The sequence below is a fragment of the Lepidochelys kempii genome, chromosome 3 (genome assembly GCF_965140285.1).
Source record: "Lepidochelys kempii isolate rLepKem1 chromosome 3, rLepKem1.hap1, whole genome shotgun sequence".
In the NCBI taxonomy this organism is placed as follows: domain Eukaryota; kingdom Metazoa; phylum Chordata; order Testudines; family Cheloniidae; genus Lepidochelys; species Lepidochelys kempii.
Window position 1 is genome coordinate 3,134,324 of NC_136382.1, and position 19,918 is coordinate 3,154,241.

General features: G+C 59.2%; 1 protein-coding gene across 1 annotated transcript in view; it reads left to right on the top strand.

Moving 5' to 3' along the window:
- The window catches only part of GAREM2 (GRB2 associated regulator of MAPK1 subtype 2), a 45,079-nt gene that overhangs the window by 19,342 nt on the left and 5,819 nt on the right, over positions 1–19,918 (top strand). The window contains exons 3-4 of the mRNA XM_073335492.2: positions 16,472–16,602; positions 17,374–18,525. Of these exons, the coding sequence (XP_073191593.1) occupies positions 16,472–16,602; positions 17,374–18,525 (1,283 nt within the window). The remainder of the gene's footprint in view (positions 1–16,471; positions 16,603–17,373; positions 18,526–19,918) is intronic.

Sequence of the window (19,918 nt, forward strand, 5' to 3'; positions counted from 1 at the left end):
AATTGGCCAGCCCAAGGTGCGGCATGACAGAGATGGGGCGGGACCAAGCTAGAGGGGAGCAAGGACTGCTGGGTTCCTGGAGTGATCTTACCCTGTCTTTGCCTCAGTTTGCCCAGCTGTGAGCTGCAGCTGTGAGCTCGCCCGTGAAACCAGGGCAGGGGATTGGGGACCTCCACCCCGCTTGGTTCTTCAGTCTCTTTCTCCCCTTCCATTGTTTCCCTCCTGTGCTGTCCTAGTATTAACCCTGAACGTCCCTTCATCTCCGGGGCAGGCTCCAGGACTAGCTGGACTTGGCTCTCCCGCCTGAGTCCTTCGAGCCGGCTCCCCATTCCAAGCGAGGGGCTGCAGCTCCCTTTCTCCTGCGTGCAGCCTTCCCTGCTTCCGCCGGGGCTGAGTGTGGCCCCTCAGGGAGTGGCAGCACCCCAGGGGCTGAGCCCATCACAAGCCGAGCGGTGGCTGCAGCCCTGGGGGCTTCGCATGGGTCGGTGGAGCCCCGGGACTTCCCGGAGGGGACCTGTGGAGCTCAGAGAGGAACCAGTGGCACCGTGATGGGTGAAGGGGAACCTGGGGGGGAGCCCAGGTGAGTCAGAGGTCAGGGGTCGTACAGGAAAGTCGGCGCCATGCCGGTGCACGGCTCCGCTCCTTGGCCAGATGGTGTGGGGGGGGCATGCTTCGGTGCTGAGATCACTGCAGCCGCCGTGGCGAGCGCCCTAATGCCCGCACTAAGTGCATCCCCCTTGGTAATGAGTCCTGCTGATAAATAAATAATGGGACATGGAGGCGGGGGGCGGGGGTGGGGGAGGGGTAATCACCGGTTCCAGCAGGAGACGCGGGGAGGGGGAGCCCGAGAAACGTGTTAACCGGCTTTACTGGGCTCATTCGTGGGACAACGTCAGCGGCTCCAAACTGGGCCCAGCCGCAGCCCAGGGGCCCGCGGCGCCTCCTGGGGGAGCCCCACGGGGCTGGGCTCCTGCACCCTGCAAAGGCTGATGGGATTGTTTGTCTGGTCAGGTTACGTGTTTGTGACGGTCACTAGCTTGGGCCAGGCCGAGTGGGAGTGGGTGACCCCCCCACCCTGACAGAACTAACGCCCCTCAGTCCCGACCTGCAGCCCCCCAGCTAGCTCAACCCTGGGGTCCCCCCAGCTCTGCTGGTACCCCTCAGTCCCGACCTGCAGCCCCCCAGCTAGCCCAACCCTGGGGTCCACAACAGTTCTGCTGGTGCCCCTCAGTCCCGACCTGCAGCCCCCTGGCTATCCCAGCCCTGGGCTCCCCCCAGCTCTGCCGGTGCCCCTCAGTCCCAACCCAACCTCTCTCCCCACTACCCCAGCCCTGGGCTCCCCCACAGCTCTTCCGGTGCCCCTCAGTCCTAACCCGCAGCCCCTGCTAGCCCAGCCTGGGGTTCCCCGCATCAACTCCCAGCTCAGCTTATGCCCCTCACTGCTGCCTCCTGCTATCCCAATCATGGGCTCCCCCAGGTCTATTTATGCCCCTGATGCACATCCCTCTGCTACTTCCCCAGCCCTCCAGAGGTCAGCCGATGCCCCTCCTGACCCACAGCTTCCCCCCTGCTAGTCCAGTCTTGGGCTGTCCCAATAGCCCTCCCCATAACTGGCTGCATCTCTGCCGTTCCAGTCCTGGACATCCCCCCAACTCTGCTGGCACCCCTTATTTCAAACCTGCAGCCTCCCTCATCACTTCAGTACTAGCCAACCGCCTGCACTGGTCCAGTGCTCCCCAGTCTCCTTCGCCACTCCCCGGGCAGCTAAAATCCCGAGACACGTCACTCTCTGCCTTCCCTCAGTGAACGTAATTACTGCGTGCCAGGCTGTGGCCCCGCCCGTGTCACCGTACCTGGTGAGCTAACAGCGCTGGCGACGGCCACACCCACTGCAGAACTCGGGGAAGTGGGGCAGCGTCACCGACATTAGAGGACACTGCTCTGAGTCTGGGCCCCTGAGGGAGCCTTGGGGACACATGCTGCCCCCCAGGTGCCCCGACCAGGCACGTGGTCCCTGAGCCGATCTCTCCAGGGCTGAGTAAAAGTCGACAGCAAGCGATGCTCCTGGGGCATGGCTGGGGGCGGGAGAGAGCAGCCGTGGGCGGGGCTAGACCCAGATGTGGGAGGAGCCCCCTCACTGTCCCCCTTCACACCTCACCTGAGGCCTCTCCTTTGCCAATGAGGTCTACAGAGCATGGCATGATGGGCGGGGCAGGCAGTGAGCCGAGACCACGACGCCTCCGTCCGGCCCGCGTTGTCCCGCCTTGGTCTGTAACAACTTGTCACTTGTCTTCGCTTGCCAGCGCTTTGCGGGTGGCAACCAGCGTTTTGTCCCATGTCTGTGCAGCGCCCAGTCCTCAGCGGGGGCCACTCAGCACAACTCTGCACCCTGGAGGGTGACACTGATTGACCCCAGCTGCCCAGCTGGTCCTAGGGGGCCAAGCTCCAGGGATGGAGCGGGAGGCTCTGGGGCACCACATGTGCTGGGGTGTTGGCGGGGCCTTGGCCCGTAGGTCTGCAATGCTTCTGCCTGCAGGGCAGCGGGCCCGTTACTCTGCGCCGGTGGGTGGGAGTGGGAAAAAGGAAAAAGGCCGCCCCTTGCTCTCTCCCATTCCCTTGCATGGAGCGTGGCTCGGACCTCGGCAGGCGTCCCCCGGTCCAGGCACTTGGAGCCGCTCTCCTTTGGAAGAGATCTGAGTCTCACACACCCCGGGGCGGGGGTGACACCCAGAGGGCAGGCCATGGTGCCGTTACGGAGCCGACCGCTGATCTCCGCCACTCTGGGGTGAAACTGGAGAGTCCAGGGAGCTCCTGGGTTTATGCCAAACGCAGCGATAGCAGGATCCAGGCTCCAGGGATGCCAGCTCAGCCCCATCAGATGCTGCACGTCTCCGGGAAGCTACGTTACCGAGCCGCACGTGCCGCACAAGAGCAGGGCTGAGGGTTTCAGTCCAGACGCTCTCTCTGCACTGCAATCTTCCCCGAGGCAGCACGCACCGTGGGTGGGACTCTAGGGTGGGTTCCGTTCCACGCCTTGCCGGGAACTCACCGGCTGATGCTGGGCAGGGGTCTGCTCCCCTGTGTGCGAGGTGGGGCCCGGCGAGTCGTGTGCTCTGTAACTGCTGAGAACTCGGGACCCCCAGACTCTTGGATGAACCGTTGCCCTGTGTCACAGGGTCTCCAGGCGATGCTCTGGAACTGCTCCCTACGAAGTCAGTCAGGACTCTGGGAGTGGATGGGTCATTACACAAAGTAAAACTATTTCCCCATGTTTATAACTCCCCCCCCCGCCCAATCATGTGCCAGCATGTGCAGGGCAAACAGCTCACACGGCTTCCGCCTTCCTGGGTCTGACCTCGGAGCATTCAGCCTCCTCTGCCCCTCCGTGCGCTTCCCCCAGCGAGTCCGCCCAGGCGGGGCCCTGGGGAAGCCAGAGGGTCCTGCCCCCAACTCCGCAGTCAGACGGGACTCTCAGCCAGCCAGTAAAACAGAGGTTTATTAGACGACAGGAACATGGTCTAAACCAGAGCTTGTAAATGCAGAGAACAGGACCCCTCAGAAGGGTCCATTTTGGGGGCAGTGAGCCAGACAACCACGTCTGCACTTCACTCCTCATCCCCAGCCAGCCCCAAACAAACTCCCTCCAGCCCCTCCTCCTCTGGGCTTTGTCCCTTTCCTGGGCCAGGAGGTCACCTGATTCCTTTGTTCTCCAACCCTTTAGCTCTCACCTTGCAGGGGGGAAGGGCCCAGGCCATCAGTTGCCAGGAAACGGGGTGTTGGCCATTCTCTGTGTCCAGACCCCTGCACACACCTGCCCTCTAGGGCTCTGCAATGATCATACACCCTCACCCCACCCCCTAGATACTTAAGAACTGCCTAGGGGAAACTGAGGCACTCCACACACTATTCAGAGAGAACATTAAGAACAGTCCCACTTCGTCACACCCTGCCGTGATGGTTTCAGAGAACTATCCCCAATGACTCCAAGATCTCTTTCATGAGTGGTAACAGCTAATTTAGACCCCATCATTTTATATGTATAGTTGAGATTATGTTTTCCAATGTGCGTTACTTTGCATTTATCAACATTGAATTTCGTCTGCCATTTTGTTGCCCAGTCAGTTTTGTGAGATTTTTTTGTGGCTCTTCACAGTCTGCCTGGGACTTAACTATCTTGGGTAGTTTTGTATCATCTGCAAATTTTGCCACCTCACTGTTTACCCCTTTTTCCAGATCATTTGTGAATATGTGGAATAGGACTGGTCCCAGAACAGACCCCTGGGGGACACCACTATTTACCTCTCTCCAGTCTGAAAACTGACCATTTATTCCTACCCTTTGTTTCCTATCTTTGGTTAGTCTCTAAGGTGCCACAAGTCCTCCTTTTCTTTTTGCGAATACAGACTAACACGGCTGTTACTCTGAAACCTATCTTTTAACCAGTTACCAATCCATGAGAAGACCTTCTCTCTTATCCCATGACAGCTTACTTAGAATCATAGAATATCAGGGTTGGAAGGGACCTCAGGAGGTCATCTAGTCCCACCCCCTGCTCAAAGCAGGACCAAGCCCCAATTTTTGCCCTGATCCCAAAGGGCCCCCTCAAGGGTTGAACTCACAACCCTGGGTTTAACAGGCCAATGCTCAAACCACTGAGCTATCCCACTTTGCTTTAGAGCCTTTGGTGAGGGACCTTGTCAGAGGTTTTCTGAAAGTCCAAGTACCCTGTATTCACTGGTGACACATGCACGCACCATCCAGCTGGCCACTTCTGTGCACAGCTCAAGGGGCCAAAGCACAAGGGAACAGGGTTCTTTGCAGGTGTGAAAAGGACACCCCTTGGTGCACCTGGGACCACTCCCATCCCATTGTGCACATGGGACATGCTCGCCTTCCATCTGCACGCACGAGAGCAGGGGTGGGGGCGTTTGTGCTTCCAGCTACGGCCCGGCCTCCAGCCCCTTCTCACTAACGTCCGTCTTTATTGATCTGATTGATTTGCTCAGTGCCTGGGAAGCACTTCTCACAGCCTCGCAGCGTGGGTCTCATCATTCAAACGCATTGACCGGTGCTCGCTGCTGTCAGCCAACGGGAGCGCAGAAAGAGCCGGCGGTCACAGTGCCCGGCCGAGCTGACAGGCTGCACTTGGGGCCTGGCAGATCAAGGCAAGGGGATTCCAGAGAGACGAGTCCCGGCCTGCCCACCCCACAGCAGCCCCAGATGTACCCCCAGGTCAGCCCCAGCAATGCTGCTGAGCCCCGCTGTCAGGATGGAACTTGGGCAGAAAAAAGCATTCCCATTGTCACGGAGTGTGGGGGAGTCTAGGCCCTGCACCCCTCTTCCTGGGATTCACTGAGACTCTCAGCCAGCCAGTAAAACAGAAGGTTTATTGGACAACAGGAACACAGTCCACAACAGAGCTTGTGGGTACACCCAGGACCCCTCAATCACGTCCTTCTGGGGGAGCAGGGAGCTTAGACCCCAGCCCTGGGGTTCCCTGCGTTCCTCTCCCCAGCCCCAAACTGAAACTAAACCTACCCAGCAGGTTCCCTGCTGCAGCCTCCGTCCACATTACTGGGTAGAGGTGTCACCTCCCCCTCCCCCTCCTGGCTCAGGTGACAGGCTCTCAGGTCTCCCATCCCCAGGGCACATTCCCAGGTCAACACTCCCCCCTCCCTGCTGAGTCACACCCTCACATCCTTCCCCTGCATTTAAACCACGTGGCTTGCAACCAGGAGGAGGCTGATTAGCCAGTGCGAGGAGACCGAACTGTTACCCCTTTTCAGGGTGCATCGTAGCACAGAGGGGTTTGCCCTCTCCAGCCCCTTCACTGACATGTGGTTCTGGCTCTGTCCCTCGGGAGGCCGGCCAGTCAGTATCATTCCCCCGATTTACAGAAGGAGAAACTGAGGCTGAATTGGAGCCTTGTCCAAGGTCACCCAGCGAGTTGGTGTCAGAGCAGGGATTAGACCTGAGGTGCTTCTGACTGCCCATCCTTTGCCCTTACGAGGGCTCCTCACGTGGGTCAGCAGAAGGGTTTGAACCTGGGACCTTCAGTGCTAAAGGCAGGCCTGTCAACTGCTTGAACTCCAGGGCTGGCTTGGTAGCAGAAGCTTGTCTTCCTGCGTGGTCCAGGTGCTAGAGGAGTAGGTGACGAGGTGCATCAGACCTCGCCGGGCCTTGGAACGTGAACCTCGCCTCTGGAGGGTTCTTCTCTTCAGTCCCTCAGATTCCTTTGGGCTCGTGGTGTTCTCCTCTGTCAGATGTGTAATCTCGACTGCACGTGCTCCTCCAAGTCTGAACGCTCACCCTTTGCTAGTGAACTCAGTCTAGCCAGGTAAAAACCTCACCTGTCCCTCTTCTTCCTTTCAGGACAGAGGAGAAAATCCTGGGGGATCACTGGTCATTTTATAGGCAGATTTGACAGCTCTTTTCTATTGACTTGGGGTTGTGGGCGATACATGAAAGGGGTCTCTTCTCAGAGAAGTTATTGGGGCTTGTAAGGGGGTTGGTGTAACATGGTGTTTGTAGGATTGGGGCAACTTTATAACATTTAGGACAGCTCAGTTTGACCTTTTCTCTTCTCTTCCCCACCCTGTTGTGGGGATTCTTTTCGCGGTGGAGCTCCTGGCGTGACACTCTGCTGCAAAGCATGCTGGGAAAGCAACAACAATGAAAACGTTCGCTAATCAAATGCATCCCAGAGGGGCTTGGTTTGTAGGCAAAGGAGAGTAAAGCAGCCGGAGGAGCTCGTCAATAATTCATCATTCCTCAAACGTGCAAATCCAGCGCCTGAGTTTCTGAGCGCTTTCCACCCTTGGCTATGAGGAAAATGCCGGTGTTCCTTCCCATAGGTGGCCGCTCCCACTCCCCAAAAGGCCCCACCCACTTATTTTGACTCCTCCCACCTAGGCGCATCTTGCTGTCGCAGTGAAAGTTCATGGCAGCGCAGAGTGCAACATAGCAAAATAATTTGCAGACGATAAAAAACTTGTCAAGATAGTTAAATCCCAGGCAGACTGCGAAGAGCTACAAAGGGATCTCACTGAACCGGGTCACTGGGCAAAAAAGTGGCAGATGAAATTCAGTGTTGATCAATGCAAAGTAATGCACATTGGAAAACGTAATCCCAACTCTACATATAAAATGATGGGGTCGAAACTAGCTGTTACCACTCAAGAGAGAGATCTTGGAGTCACTGTGCAGAGTTCTCTGAAACTAGGGTGACCATATTTCCCTATGCTGAATACAGGACACCTGGTAAAATTACTCATATGCAAGTGAGTTCAACAGCAACCAATCAGACTAGGCAGGACAAATGTTCAAATTAACATCAAGTTGACTGAGCCCCTGTTAAAAAGAAACCCTGTGTAGTTGGATTCTTTTTATTTACCTTCTTATCTTTAAGGCTTTAGGGTTCACACAGGGAGGGGTGATACCCCTCCTCCCCCCCACACACAGGGAGAGGTGACATACACACACACTCCCATACACCTCTCTTACACTGGGGGTAATCGACTGATCCAACACTCCCTGCCTGGCGCTCTTCACCCTCCATGCCTGACTGGGAACGTTGGGAATCATTAAGAAAGCAATAGATAAGACAGCAGAAAATATCATATTGCCTCTAAATAAATCCATAGTACGCCCACAGCTTGAATACTGCGTGCAGATGTGGTCGCCCCTTCTCAAAAAAGAGATATTGGAATTGGAAAAGGTTCAGAAAAGGGCAACAAAAATGATTAGGGCCCTGGAACGGCTTCCGTATGAGGAGAGATTAATAAGACTGGGACATTTCAGCTTGGAAAAGAGACAATTTAGGGAAGATATGATAGAGGTCTATAAAATCATGACTGGTGTGGAGAAAGTGAATAAGAAAGTGTTATTTACCCCTTCTCATAACACAAGAACTAGGGGTCACCCAATTGAATTACTAGGCAGCAGGTTGAAAACAAACAAAAGGAAGTATTTCTTCACACAACACACAGTCAACCTGTGGAACTCCTTGCCAGAGGATGTTGTGAAGGCCAAGACTATAACAGGGGTCAAAAAAGAACTAGATAAATTCATGGAGGGTTGGTCCATCAATGGCTATTAGCCAGGCTGGGCAGGGATGGTGTCCCTAGCCTCTGTTTGCCAGAAGGTGGGAATGGGTGACAGGGGGTGGATCACTGGATGATTCCCTGTTCTGTTCATTCCCTCTGGGGCACCTGGCACTGGCCCCTGTCGGAAGACAGGACACTGGGCTACATGGATCTGTGGTCTGACCCAGTCTGGCCGTTCTGATGTTCTTGTGTGTTATGTTCCTGATCGCGCCATGCCCAGAGCAGCCCCTCCTGCGGAGATCTCATTGCTCCCATGGCAGAGCCAGCCCTTGCTTTCCCATTAGTGACGGGGCAGGTGCATGTGACTCCTGGCAATCCGGCGGGGGGCATCCTCGCAAACAGGGCCAGTGGCCTGCGGGTTTTGTTTCGCGGCTTCTGTGTGGGACTGACCCTGGGGGCAGGCTGTGACACATGACCTAGGAGCGGATGGCGCAGCTGTTACCTTGGCCTGGGGCGAGCCGGGTTTGCTCCGGGTTATGGGGTTTCCGATCTGCCCAATGGCGCATCACAGAGCCAGGTGCTCGCCCTAGCTGTGGTGCTGGGGCCAGGCAGGGTCACTCAGCCTTAGCTTAACTGGTCACTGAGAACTATGGGCCTTTTACTCTTGACTTCAGTGGGAGCAGGGCTAGGCCGATGCAGAGTGCCTTTGACCCCCGCTCCTCCCAAGTGATGTCTGCAACCACATTAGCCCCATGCAGCATCTCCCTGGAGATACGGCAGCTCCACGCCCGCAGCATTCACTAGGGCAAGGCGTTGCCCAGGCCCCTGAGTGGGGAGGGGTCAGCGGGTAACGCAAGCTGGGAGGGTCTGTGACTCCCCAGCTCCCCGGCCAGCCGCTCACTCCCGCAGGCCACCTGCCTCACCTGCCTGGGCCCTGTCCCTCTGGGTTGGTGGTGCATGCAGCAGCTGTTGCAGTCCTGGGCAGGGCGGGAGGTGAGGGGCCGCAGCCAGCCCAGAATCTTTGCCGGATCCCCACGGACGCCAGTTGTTTACATTTTGCATTTCACTTCTCCTGGGGCAGTGACGCTGGGCTGGTCAGTTTCACGCCGGGTTTATCCTCCCTGTGACTTGCTGGTACCATGGCCTGATGCTGCTCTTGTGTTTTGGGTCTCCAGGGGGACGGGTTAAGCTCAGATCCCTGCAAACCTTTCTGCCTCTCTGGCTCAGTCGTGTCTCTTAGAGACCAAAGCTGAATCCACATATAGAAAAGTTTTTAATTGCAAGGCAATTTAGCCCTCAACACCCTCCCCCTCTTCCTCCCTTTAATCCTGAGGGAAACCCCCCTTCCTCCGCTGCGCATGGAGGTTGTTTTCTGTGCCCACGAGGGAGGACCCATTTTAAAACAAGGCCTTGCTCTTTGCCAGCTGGCTGGTAATTGGTTCCAGCCAATGGACGGACATTGGCTGTGATTGCATGAGAATCATTAATAACCGGTCTCCCCCCGGCTCTGGTGCTAATGGAGGTGACGGGGCTGGGCCGGGGCCTGCAGCACTTCGGGGGAGGCAGGAGTTTACCCCAAAAAATAGATCCCTGAGGAGTTTGATTACTTTATTTCAGAAAACAGTTTGATGCCTCTAGCAGGCGTGCCTGGTGCTGGGGAGCTGATGCCGTGGGCCGGTGGCCCAGACCCACATGTGCGAGTCAGGACTCCTCTGTGTACCCACATTCACTGAGACCAGCAAACTCATTCCACGTGTGACTAAACCGGGATTTGAACCCAGCCCCCTGGCAGAGAAAGGCTGGGACCATCAGCCAGACATTAACCTTCCCAGCCCTGGGGATGTTCCAGCTTAGCTGGGCCAGGCTGGGACCTCTGAATCTGTGCAAGGTGGGTGGGCTGCAACTCAGCCAGGGCTTGGAGCTCGTCAGTAACCAGCAGAGCCCGGCAGGAGAGGGTCAGAACCCGGGGGTGGGGATCAGTCTCTCCCCTCGGCCAGTATGGTCCGCACATCCCAGCAGGAGCTCAGCCCCAGCTGTCACCCTCCACCCCGTCCCCACCGTCCATCCCCGGCATGCGAGCCCTGCTCCCCCAGCACAGTTCGTTCCTGACCCTCTACGGGAAACCCAGCACCCGTGTGTTTATGTGCGTTCCCCCTACGGGTGGGGAAGGCCGATCTGTGGATCTCTGGGATCCTGGCCTGGACACCAGAGGGGACCAGACCCGGGTGGTGATGCTGGCTGCTTCCCCTGGGAGGTGGATCATGGACTCAGGAGTGGGTGTGAAGATGAGGGCGGGGCGGGCAGGGAGGGAGGCCCCCTTCTGGTGGCTCCAGCCCCCCAGCCGCGATCCCCCCATACGCACGCCGGACGAGGGGCGGTTGCTCTCGCGCGTGGCTGGCAGCGGTGCTGGGTGGCCGGTGGCTGTCGGGCTCAGGGGCAATGCGGTGCCAGAGGGGGCTCTGCCCGTCAGCCACCCCCGGGGCCGGGGCTCTGGGCTCTGTTAGAGGGGGCAGCGTGGGGAGGGAGCGGAGCAGGCCGAGGCAGGGCACAGGGACCCCCCCACGCAGCCCGTCGGGGTGCTGCGCCGGGGGTGGCGGGCTTGGGAACGGAGCCGCATGCAAGCGGTTTCCATGGCAATGGGATGTTGGAAACCGCCAGGGAGGGAAGCCGAGGGTGTCTGGGAGCGGGAGCTAACGCTGCTGCCTTGGTGGGGGAAGGACCCCCCCCCCCGTGTGCCCCCCCCACAGTGTGCCCATTCCTGTCTCTGCCGGGAGCAGACAGCCCCAGGCCTCGCCAAGGTTGCAAACCAAAGAGACCCCTGGGAAGCCCTTCAGGTGCTGGGGGGAGGTGAGGTCTGTCTGTCCGTCCTCCCACTGAACCAGCGTGTTAGGGGCTGGGGCGCAGATCTCGGCTGTCCAGGGTCAGGAAAAAACGGTCTCGACTCGGGGCTGGTTGCCGGGCAGTGAAGGTTCCCAGATGGCACGGCTCGGCCTGCTGCCCGCCTGGGAGCCTCCCCCCTCTGGGCAGTGCATTTCCTGCCAGTCACCCGCTGCTGAGCCATGCAGAGCGAGTGGGTGAGGGAGCCCTGTCGTGGGAGACCGGGAACCAGTTGGCATTTGGCATTTCATCCTGGGAGCGGCAGAAGTTGCGGGGCTTGGGCTGGGCTACGTGACCACACTCTGGAGGGGGCTGGAGGGCGAGGGTGATGGCAGAGGAGATGCTGAAGTGGAGGGAGGGAGTCAGAGAAACCCCAAGCTTTCTGGGCCCAATCCTGAAGGGCACGGATCCCCTTTGTAGCACTTCTGCACTGACCCATAGGGTCAGCCCTCCCTCGTCTTGATCTCCCTCCGGCCTGCACAGACCCCGTCTCTGCCTCCATGGGACCCACCCTACCCCCAGCTGCTTCCCCTCCATCCGTGTCATCACAGTGGGCAGTAGAGAGCCAGGAGCTGCCGTGTGGCCGGGTTGCCTGTTCCCCTGTTGGCTCTCCTCTAGGCTGGGGGGCTGTGGGCATGGGCTCTCCTTGGGTTCACATGAACTCCAGGAGGTCCCAGCCCAGGACACAGAGGTGGGGCAGCCCTAGCAGAGGCCTGGTGCTGGTGTGTGATGCCCAACATTGCCCAAGAATATTCCTCCCTGGGTTAGAGCCCTGCTTCCTCTTTGCTCCCCAGGCGCGACTGAGCTTAACTGGCCCAAGAAGCCACGCGAAGCGAACACTAAGGCTGCAGGGTCGTGGGGAACCCAGATTATCCACCTGTATGTGTTGTCGGCAGCGTTGCTGCAGCCGTGTCAGTCCCAGGATGTGAGCGAGACACGGTGGGTGAGGTGATATCTTTTACTGGACCAACTTCTCCTGGTAGAAGGGACATGCTTTTGACCTCCACAGGGTCTTCTTCAGAGTGTCTGAGCTAAACACAAGGTGGGACAGACTGTTAAGCACAAGTGGTGCACTCGTGCCGCAGGAGACCACTTAAAATGAAGTGGGCAAATGTGGGTTAGCAGGCAGCAGGGTGTGTAAGCAGCCTTGAAACCAGTGTTTCTGCTAAGTCTGTGGTGTTTAGTGTCCAGCAGCTATGAGTTTAAGCTCCCAGGCTCATCTTTGGAAGGTGTTGTGCAGGTGTCCTTTGAGGATGAGCACTGAGAGGTCAGATATGGAGCGATCGCTTTGTGGAAAGTTCGCCCACAGGTGGTGGGGTGTTGTTGTCTTTTGTCATTTTTCTGCATGAGTTCACTTGAAAACGTAATGTTTCTCTGGTTTCACTCAGAGAGTTGTTGTTGGGACATTTGATGCACTGGTTGTGATACACCACGTATTGTGATGGGCATGCGTACGGCCCATGGATCTTGAAAGGTGTGTTACAGGGGATGTTGATCATTGTATCCATGATGATATGTCTGCAGGATTTGCATTTGTTGTTCTGGCAGGGTCTGGTGCTGCTTTGAGTTGGTGGGTCCTGGTCTGTGGGGAGCTTGCTTGGAAGGATGAGTTTGGCGAGGTTGAGGGGTTGTTTGAAGGCCAAAGAAGGGGCTCAGGAAAGATTTCTTTCAGGCTGTAGTCCCCATTGAGTATGGGTTGTAACTGTATGATGATATCCCGTTTGGGTTCTAGTGTGCAGTGGTAGGTGACGACTAGAGGTGTGTAGTCACAGGGGGGTTTATTTCAAAACTGAAGCAAATTCCCTCAACGTATTTGGATGGCCCATTCCATGATCCGATCTACTTCTCTGGTGGAGTGTCCTTGTTTGGAGAAGGCTGTTTTGGTTGCCTTAAGATGTGTAGCCTGGACTTTCTCCTCGGAGCATGTTCTTTGGTATCTGAGTGCCTGGCTGTAGATAGCAGATTCCTTGGTGTGTTTGGGGAGGCTACTGGATCTGTGGAGGTAAGTGTGGTGATCCAGGGGTTTCTTGTATACAGTCATTTGTAGGGGTCCATTGCTGAAGCTGATTGTGGTGCCCAAGCACTTGATGCTGGTGCGGGAGTGTTCTAGGAAGAGTCTGATGGAGGGGTGGTGGTTGCTGAAGTTGTGGTGGAAGCCTGTGAGGGAGTGTGGGTCGTCTGTCCAGAGGATGAAAAGACCATTGATGTATCTCAGGTACATTGTTGGTTTTGTTGTGCATTTTTACAGAACTTCTTCCTCAAGGTGGCCCATGAAGAGGATGGAATATTGAGGAGCCATCCCTGTACCCATGGTTTGGAGAAAGTGTTTGTTGTTAAATGTGACACTTTTGTGGGTGAGGATGAAATGAGTGAGTTTGGCGATGGGTGTGGGATGGATTTCCGAGCTTTGTCCATTGTCTTGCAGATATTTGAGGCAGGCAGCAATGAAGGATGTCGGTGTATAGGGAGGTGATATCCATGGTGGCGAGGAGGTGTTCTGAGGGAGTTTGTTAATGTTTTAGAGTTTCTGGAGGAAGTTGGTTGTGTTCTGGAGGAAGTTGGCTCTCTGTGTGGTGAGTAGTTTGAGGATGGTTTCTCAGAGTCCTGTTCAGTAAGAATGCCATGGCCAGATATGATGGGTCTGCTGGGGTTCCCTTGCGTATGTATCTTGGAGGGTCCCTGGGGTGGCTTCATGGAGGATGAGGTTGTAGTTTTTCTTGGAGTTGTCTGGAGAAGGATTTGACGGTAATTCTAAATTCCTGTGTGAATTGTGATGTGGGGTCTTCTGTGAGTTCTTTATAGCAGGGGGTGTCACAGAGTTCTCTGCTAGCTTCGTTGATGTAGTCATCATGAGTAAGGGCTACGATGGATCCCCCATGTCTCTAACTTGTATGTGTAACACACTGGTAAAGTGAGTGCTGTATCTGCCCTCTAGTGGCTGCTCCACAACAAGGGTAACAGCCCACTACTGCTGCCAGCTGAGGGAGTTACTCTGCTGAGCTTCAATGCTGAGGATAACAGCCTACTACTGCTGCCAGTTAATGGCATTACTGCATCATGTACAGCTGCCAGCTAAGGAAGTTAGTGCCTCGGTACCGAGAGTAACAGCCTACTACTGCTGCCAGAGAAGCAAGCTACTCAGCTGTGCTTTGGTGTGGTATGTGTGTATGTTACACACACACACACACACAAGTATATATGCTGGAAGTTCTTGCACACTTGTCCAATCAGGAAAGGGAAACCATCCTCTGTGGTTTATTTGACCAGTCATGAAGAAGTAACAGGGCTTAATTTTTTGCCATCAGTGCACAAAGAGCTCTGGGCCAAATGAACCCCACAAGAAACCAGCTTATGGAGCCAGTAGGTGCCCAGGGATATTCGCAGAGGGTGAGAGGGGCAAAGGGGCCTATACCAGGCCGAGGTGAAGTCCCACGTCCGCCCAGAGGCCTGGCAAACTCTGGGCCCAGATGAATTCCGATTGGCTCGGAGGGGTTGAGAGCCAGCTGCCGGGCTGGCAGCAGAGGTCATGCTGGAGAGCAGCGGATCCGCTGGGACTGTCAGCTTCCCTCGGCGCTGCTCCGGGTTGTGGTCAGCACGGAGGCATGTGCTGGGCCTGGGGGGCTGCGTCACACGGATCGGTTCTGTCTAGCCAGCCAGGCGGATTGGAAGTGTGCGTGTGGGGAACACGCCATCGTCCCTTACTTAGTGCCGTCACCAGAGCTGCAAGTGCCCCTCTGCTCCGGCACAGGCCCCGGGCTGCCCCTAACTCCTGGATCTCAGCGGCTCTCCTGGAGGACGGGTGTTAACTCATTAGAAAGTGTCTCAGCTAATCAGAGGAACAACTTTAGCGCCCCCCCCGCACCCCCTGATCATGTGGCACTGGGGGGCACGGGGGCCTGGGAAGCACATGGGCACTGAGGGGTTAAGGGGGCTGGAGCGGTGTCCCATTGCCCCCTGTTGGCAATGGCTGTGTATTACCGTGCCTGCCTGCGGGAGGGGGCTGACCTCAGGTCTGCGCTCAGCGAGCCCCCGGGACGTTGCCCGCTCTGCAGCCTTTGCTGAGCAGGAAGTGCTTGGCCGTGGCCCATTGATCCAGCCAGCCCTCCCTCTGCTCGGGGATTTCCTGCTCTCTCCCCACGCCATGCCGGGGGGCGGGGAGGTGGCTTTCCCGTAAGCCAGCTGGCCTCTTCTCTGTCTGCCCCCTTCCCTATGGCCAGGAGGGTCCCTGGGAGGAGAGGGAAAGGGCTGGGCAGGAGTCAATGGGCTTCGCTGGGGTAGGGATATAAATCATGGGCCAAATTTGGGTCAGTGGAGCTACCCGAGGGATGGGTTTGGCCCCATGGCCCTGCCCTGCCCCATAGGCCCTGTTAGCCTGGGACCTTCTGTCACGGAGTGTGGGGGAGTCCAGGCCCTGCACCCCTCTTCCAGGGATTCACTGAGACTCTCAGCCAGCCAGTAAAACAGGAGGTTTATTGGACAACAGGAACACAGTCCACAACAGAGTTTGTGGGTGCACCCAGGACCCCTCAGTCAAGTCCTTCGGGGGAGCAGGGAGCTTAGACCCCAGCCCTGGGGTTCCCTGTGTTCCTCCACCCAGCCCCAAACTGAAAACTAAACCCCCCCAGCAGGCTCCCACCTGCAGCCTCCGTCCACATTCCCGGGTAGAGGTGTCACCTCCCCCTCCCCCTCCTGGCTCAGGTGACAGGCTCTCAGGTCTCCCATCCCCAGGGCACATTCCCAGGTCAACACTCCCCCCTCCCTGCTGTGTCACATCCTCACACCTTCACCCACCTCCCAGCTGTGGGTGTTCACCTGGTGCCTGCTGACGGGGGGCTGGACCGTTCCTCTTCTCCCGTCATCTCTCTGCAGCTCTGGACAAGCTGTGTCGTGTCCTCCCAGCCCAGGGCTGTACCAGCAGGGGGGATCGTGCGAGGGCCGGCCCGGGCTGGCCCGGGAGCGTGCTCCCAAAGGGCACTTCCCCATCAGTGAATGCACCCGCCTTGCATCTTCCCGGCCACCCTCTGCGCCGCTCTTGCAGTGAGCGTGGGTCCTGCAGATCCCGAGGGCACCAGCCGTTGAGCCCTGGTGGGGTGTTGGGCCCCCTCCGAATGACGACACCCTGCTTTACTGGCCTCTGTACCCCTGCAGCCTGAGGAGGGAGGGAGACCTGGGGCGACCCCGTGAATAAAGCCTGGGGCAGGAACCCCCAATATTTGCACTGAGGGAACCCCTCCTGGGAAGGTGGTGGGTGCAGGGGTGCTCAGTGCTGCCTGCTGGTGTTTCTCATGGACGGGGCTCCTTGGCCACCCCCGGGACCCCTCTGGGGCTGGCTTCGCATGGACGCCCTGGGCTTGCATTGTCCGTGTGCAGACATGAGCTCCCCAGGCGGCGATCCGAGCGGCAGGTGATGCTCCCGCGCTGCCTGGTGGCCACTGGGTCAGACCCACGCAGTGGTGGAGCTGGGACCCAGGGAGGGGGCTAGGGCTTGCCGGGCTGCATGGGGCTGGGTCTCTTTCCATTAACTGGGGCTTTGGGCTGGGCTGTTGCAGGGAAGTTTAAGCTGCTGGACCAAGACCGGGACGTGCGCGAACCCGTTCAGTATTTCAACAGCGTGGAGGAGGTGGCCAGCAGCTTCCCGGACCGCGTCTTCGTCATGGAGGCCATCACCTTCAGCGTGAAGGTCAGCGCCATGCCAGTGCTGGGCCCACTGCCCGCCAGCAGGCCCCCGGCGCTGGGCTGGCTGGGAGCAGGTCCCTGGGATCCGCCCAGGGCCCAGGCAGCCAGCAGGCTCTGGTCGGGGCCAGGTGCGCAGGAGGCCTGCAGGGAGCAGCGCTGGGATCCTGGCACCGGGGAGCCGCGGCCTTGGCCCGCTCTGCTCAAGGCAGGCGCCTGGTCCGGCGCAGATGACTGGAGAGTCCTGGGCATTTGGTGTCCTGTCCCATGGGACCCAAAACGCTCGTCTGAGCCACAGACATGGCTGGTCCCTTCTTGGGCCCCTGCAGCCCCATTCACCCTCTGGGGCCCGTGCGCTTCCCAGCCCTGTGGCCCCCCTCACGGCCCGCAGTACCAGCCACTTCTCTGGCCCCATTCACCCCCCAGGGCCCAAGTGCTTCCCAGCCTCCATGTCCCCCGGTGCCAGCCACTTCTCTGGCCCCATTCACCCCCCAGGGCCCAAGTGCTTCCCAGCCTCCATGTCCCCCGGTGCCAGCCACTTCTCTGGCCCCATTCACCCCCCAGGGCCCAAGTGCTTCCCAGCCTCCATGTCCCCCGGTGCCAGCCACCTCTCTGGCCCCATTCACCCCCCAGGGCCCAAGTGCTTCCCAGCCTCCATGTCCCCCAGTGCCAGCCACCTCGCTGGCCCCACTAACCCTTTGGTGCCCCTGTGCTTCCCAGTTCTCATGCCCCCACTTCCGGCCCTGTTAACCCCGGTGCCCATGTGCCCCCCCGCCAGGTGGTGTCCGGGGAGTTCAGCGAGGACAGCGAGGTCCACAACTTCACGCTGCAGGCGGGCGACGAGCTGACGCTGATGGGCCAGGCCGAGGTCCTGTGTGCCAAGGCGGCGAAGGAGAAGTGGCATCTCCCCACCCTCCTGCGCAAGCTGGGCAAGGGGAGCCCGCTGGGCAGCAAGCCGGCGAAGGGCAAGGTGCCCTGCCTGATCTGCGTGAACCACCGCACCAACGAGAGCCTCAGCCTGCCCTTCCAGTGCAAGGGGTGCTTCAGCACCCGCAGCCCGCTGGAGCTGCAGATGCGGGAGGGCGAGCACACCATCCGCAGCATCATCGAGAAGGTGCGGCTGCCCGTCAACGTGGCGGTGCCCGGCCGGCCCTCGCGCAACCCCTACGACCTGCACGCCATCCGCGAGGGCCACTGCTACAAGCTGCTCAGCATCATCTCCAAGACGGTGGTGCTCTGCTGCATCCTGCGCCAGGAGGCCATGGTGCCCTTCCACTTCCTGCTGCTGAGCGACATGCCCCGCTTCGCCCTGCCCCAGGGGCTGCTCTGGGGCGACCCCCAGCTGGAGAAGCTGCTGCGGGACAGCGCCGCCCTCTGCCAGGAGCGCTTCGACCCCGACGAGTACTCCAAAGCCGTGCGGGAGGCCAAGCCCGACCTGCCGGAGGAGTGCGCCAGCCCCCGGCGCATCCGCCTCTGCCTGCAGGGCTGTGCCCACGAGGAGCTGGCTCCGGCCTTCCAGCGCCTCTCGCTCTGCATCTACAGCGGGGGCTCGGCCCACGCCCCCGAGGACCCCCTGGCGGTGCCGGGCGGGCAGGCCCCGCAGCTGCTCCTGCCCCGCCATGAGCGCTCGGCCCCGTCTGAGCTCCCCGACTCGGAGCGGGAGTACGTGACGCCCGACTGGGCCGAGCCCGAGTTCAGGACTCAGGAGCTGGTGGAGATCCCCTACGAGGAGCTCTGGGCCAACCAGAACCCGGATGACTTCTCGGAGCCCAGCGGCAACCCGCCGGGGCTGGGCAGCGCCAACAAAGGGCAGCGCGACCTCATGTCCTTCGCCGCCTCCTCTCCACTGGGCTCCCCCCACCGCCCCGCCCTGCGCGGGGAGGAGCCCGTGGGCGAGACGCCGCCTCCCGTCCCACCCAAATCCGAAGCGGTAAGCGATCCCTTTGGCTGTCGGAGTTCTGCCACCTCCATGAGCAGATAACGGCCTTCGGCCCCAGTACCTGGGTCTCTGGGTGCCCCCAACACCCCATGGGAAGGGCCCCCTCAGCACCCACACCCACGATCCCCGCACTAGACACAGAACCGGGTTGTGCAGCTCAGCCAGGCTCCCCCAGCAAGGCAGCGGCAGAGCCAGGGAGGGACCCGGGAGCCCTGCCCGGCCTCAGGTGCCCTAGGTTGGGTGAAATTGTCCGTCAGTCTGTGCATCTTCCCTGCACCCAGTCGCTGACTCCAGACACGAGCCTCGGCCTAATGAGCTGTCAGCCAAGCGGACCCGGGGCCAGGCAGCCGCACATGACTTCTGCCAGCAGGGCGCGCACCCATGGTGATATCCTGCTAGGTCAGAACAGTCCCCGCGCTGGGGAGAAGTGGGGTGGGAGCAATGAGATCCTGTGGATAGGTACAAGGGGGGAGCAGGGGCTCAAAGGCTGTCACAGCAGACGTGTGTTTTAAGGACGGGGGAGAGGGTGAAGGCCTGGCTGGCCTCGTGCCTTGCGTAGGCCAATGTGCCCTCACTTCTGCCAGCCGCGGGTTTGCTCCCTTGGCCTCCAGACTCAGGGCAGAGCAGCCCAGGGGTGGTGGCTGTGACTCATGGCTGGGAACGCCCTGGCACCGCTAGCTGGTGGCAGGGGCCTGTGCCTGACTCTGGGTTCGTGCTCTCCGCCGAGCCCCGGGGACCTCTGCTCCCGTCCCTGCGAGCTGGGGAGAAGCCAGCTGGGCTGGGCGTGGGGGGGCCCGTGGGGCTGGGCTCCGCACTCAGAGCCCGGGGCTCTAAAGGACTCAATGCCCGGCGGACTGAGCTCTTCTGGGCATCCCGGACACTCAAGCCGGCACAGCTGGGCTGGGAAGTGCTTGGCTCTGGCTCTCTCTCCATCACTGCCTCGGCTGAGCCTGCTCCCGCTCCCAGGCCCTTGGCTGGTGGCTCTTTGGTAGGGGGGGATTCATTGCAGTGATGGTAGCACCCCCAGCCCAGGCCGCTGCTGGCACACACTGCGAATGAACTGAGGCTCTGGGGGGCTGCGGTGAGATTGGCTTGGCTGCCGGTCCCCAGGGGAGCAGACAGGCTGGGGGAGAGCAGCCACATTTCCCAGGGCCAGCAAGCAGAGGATCGTCTTAGATTGTAATCTCTTTGGGGCAGGGCCTGGGTCTGTACAGCTCCGAGTGCGCTGGGGTCCTGGGCCCGGATTGGGGTAATAAGCTGGTGGGGTTCTAAGGCTATTGCCCAGGTGCTAAGAGATGCTGGAGGAATGACCCCCTTCCTGGATTGTCAGCAGGGTTTGAATCCAGGACCTCCATCACCTCCGCCAGTTGGGGGAAAAGAATAA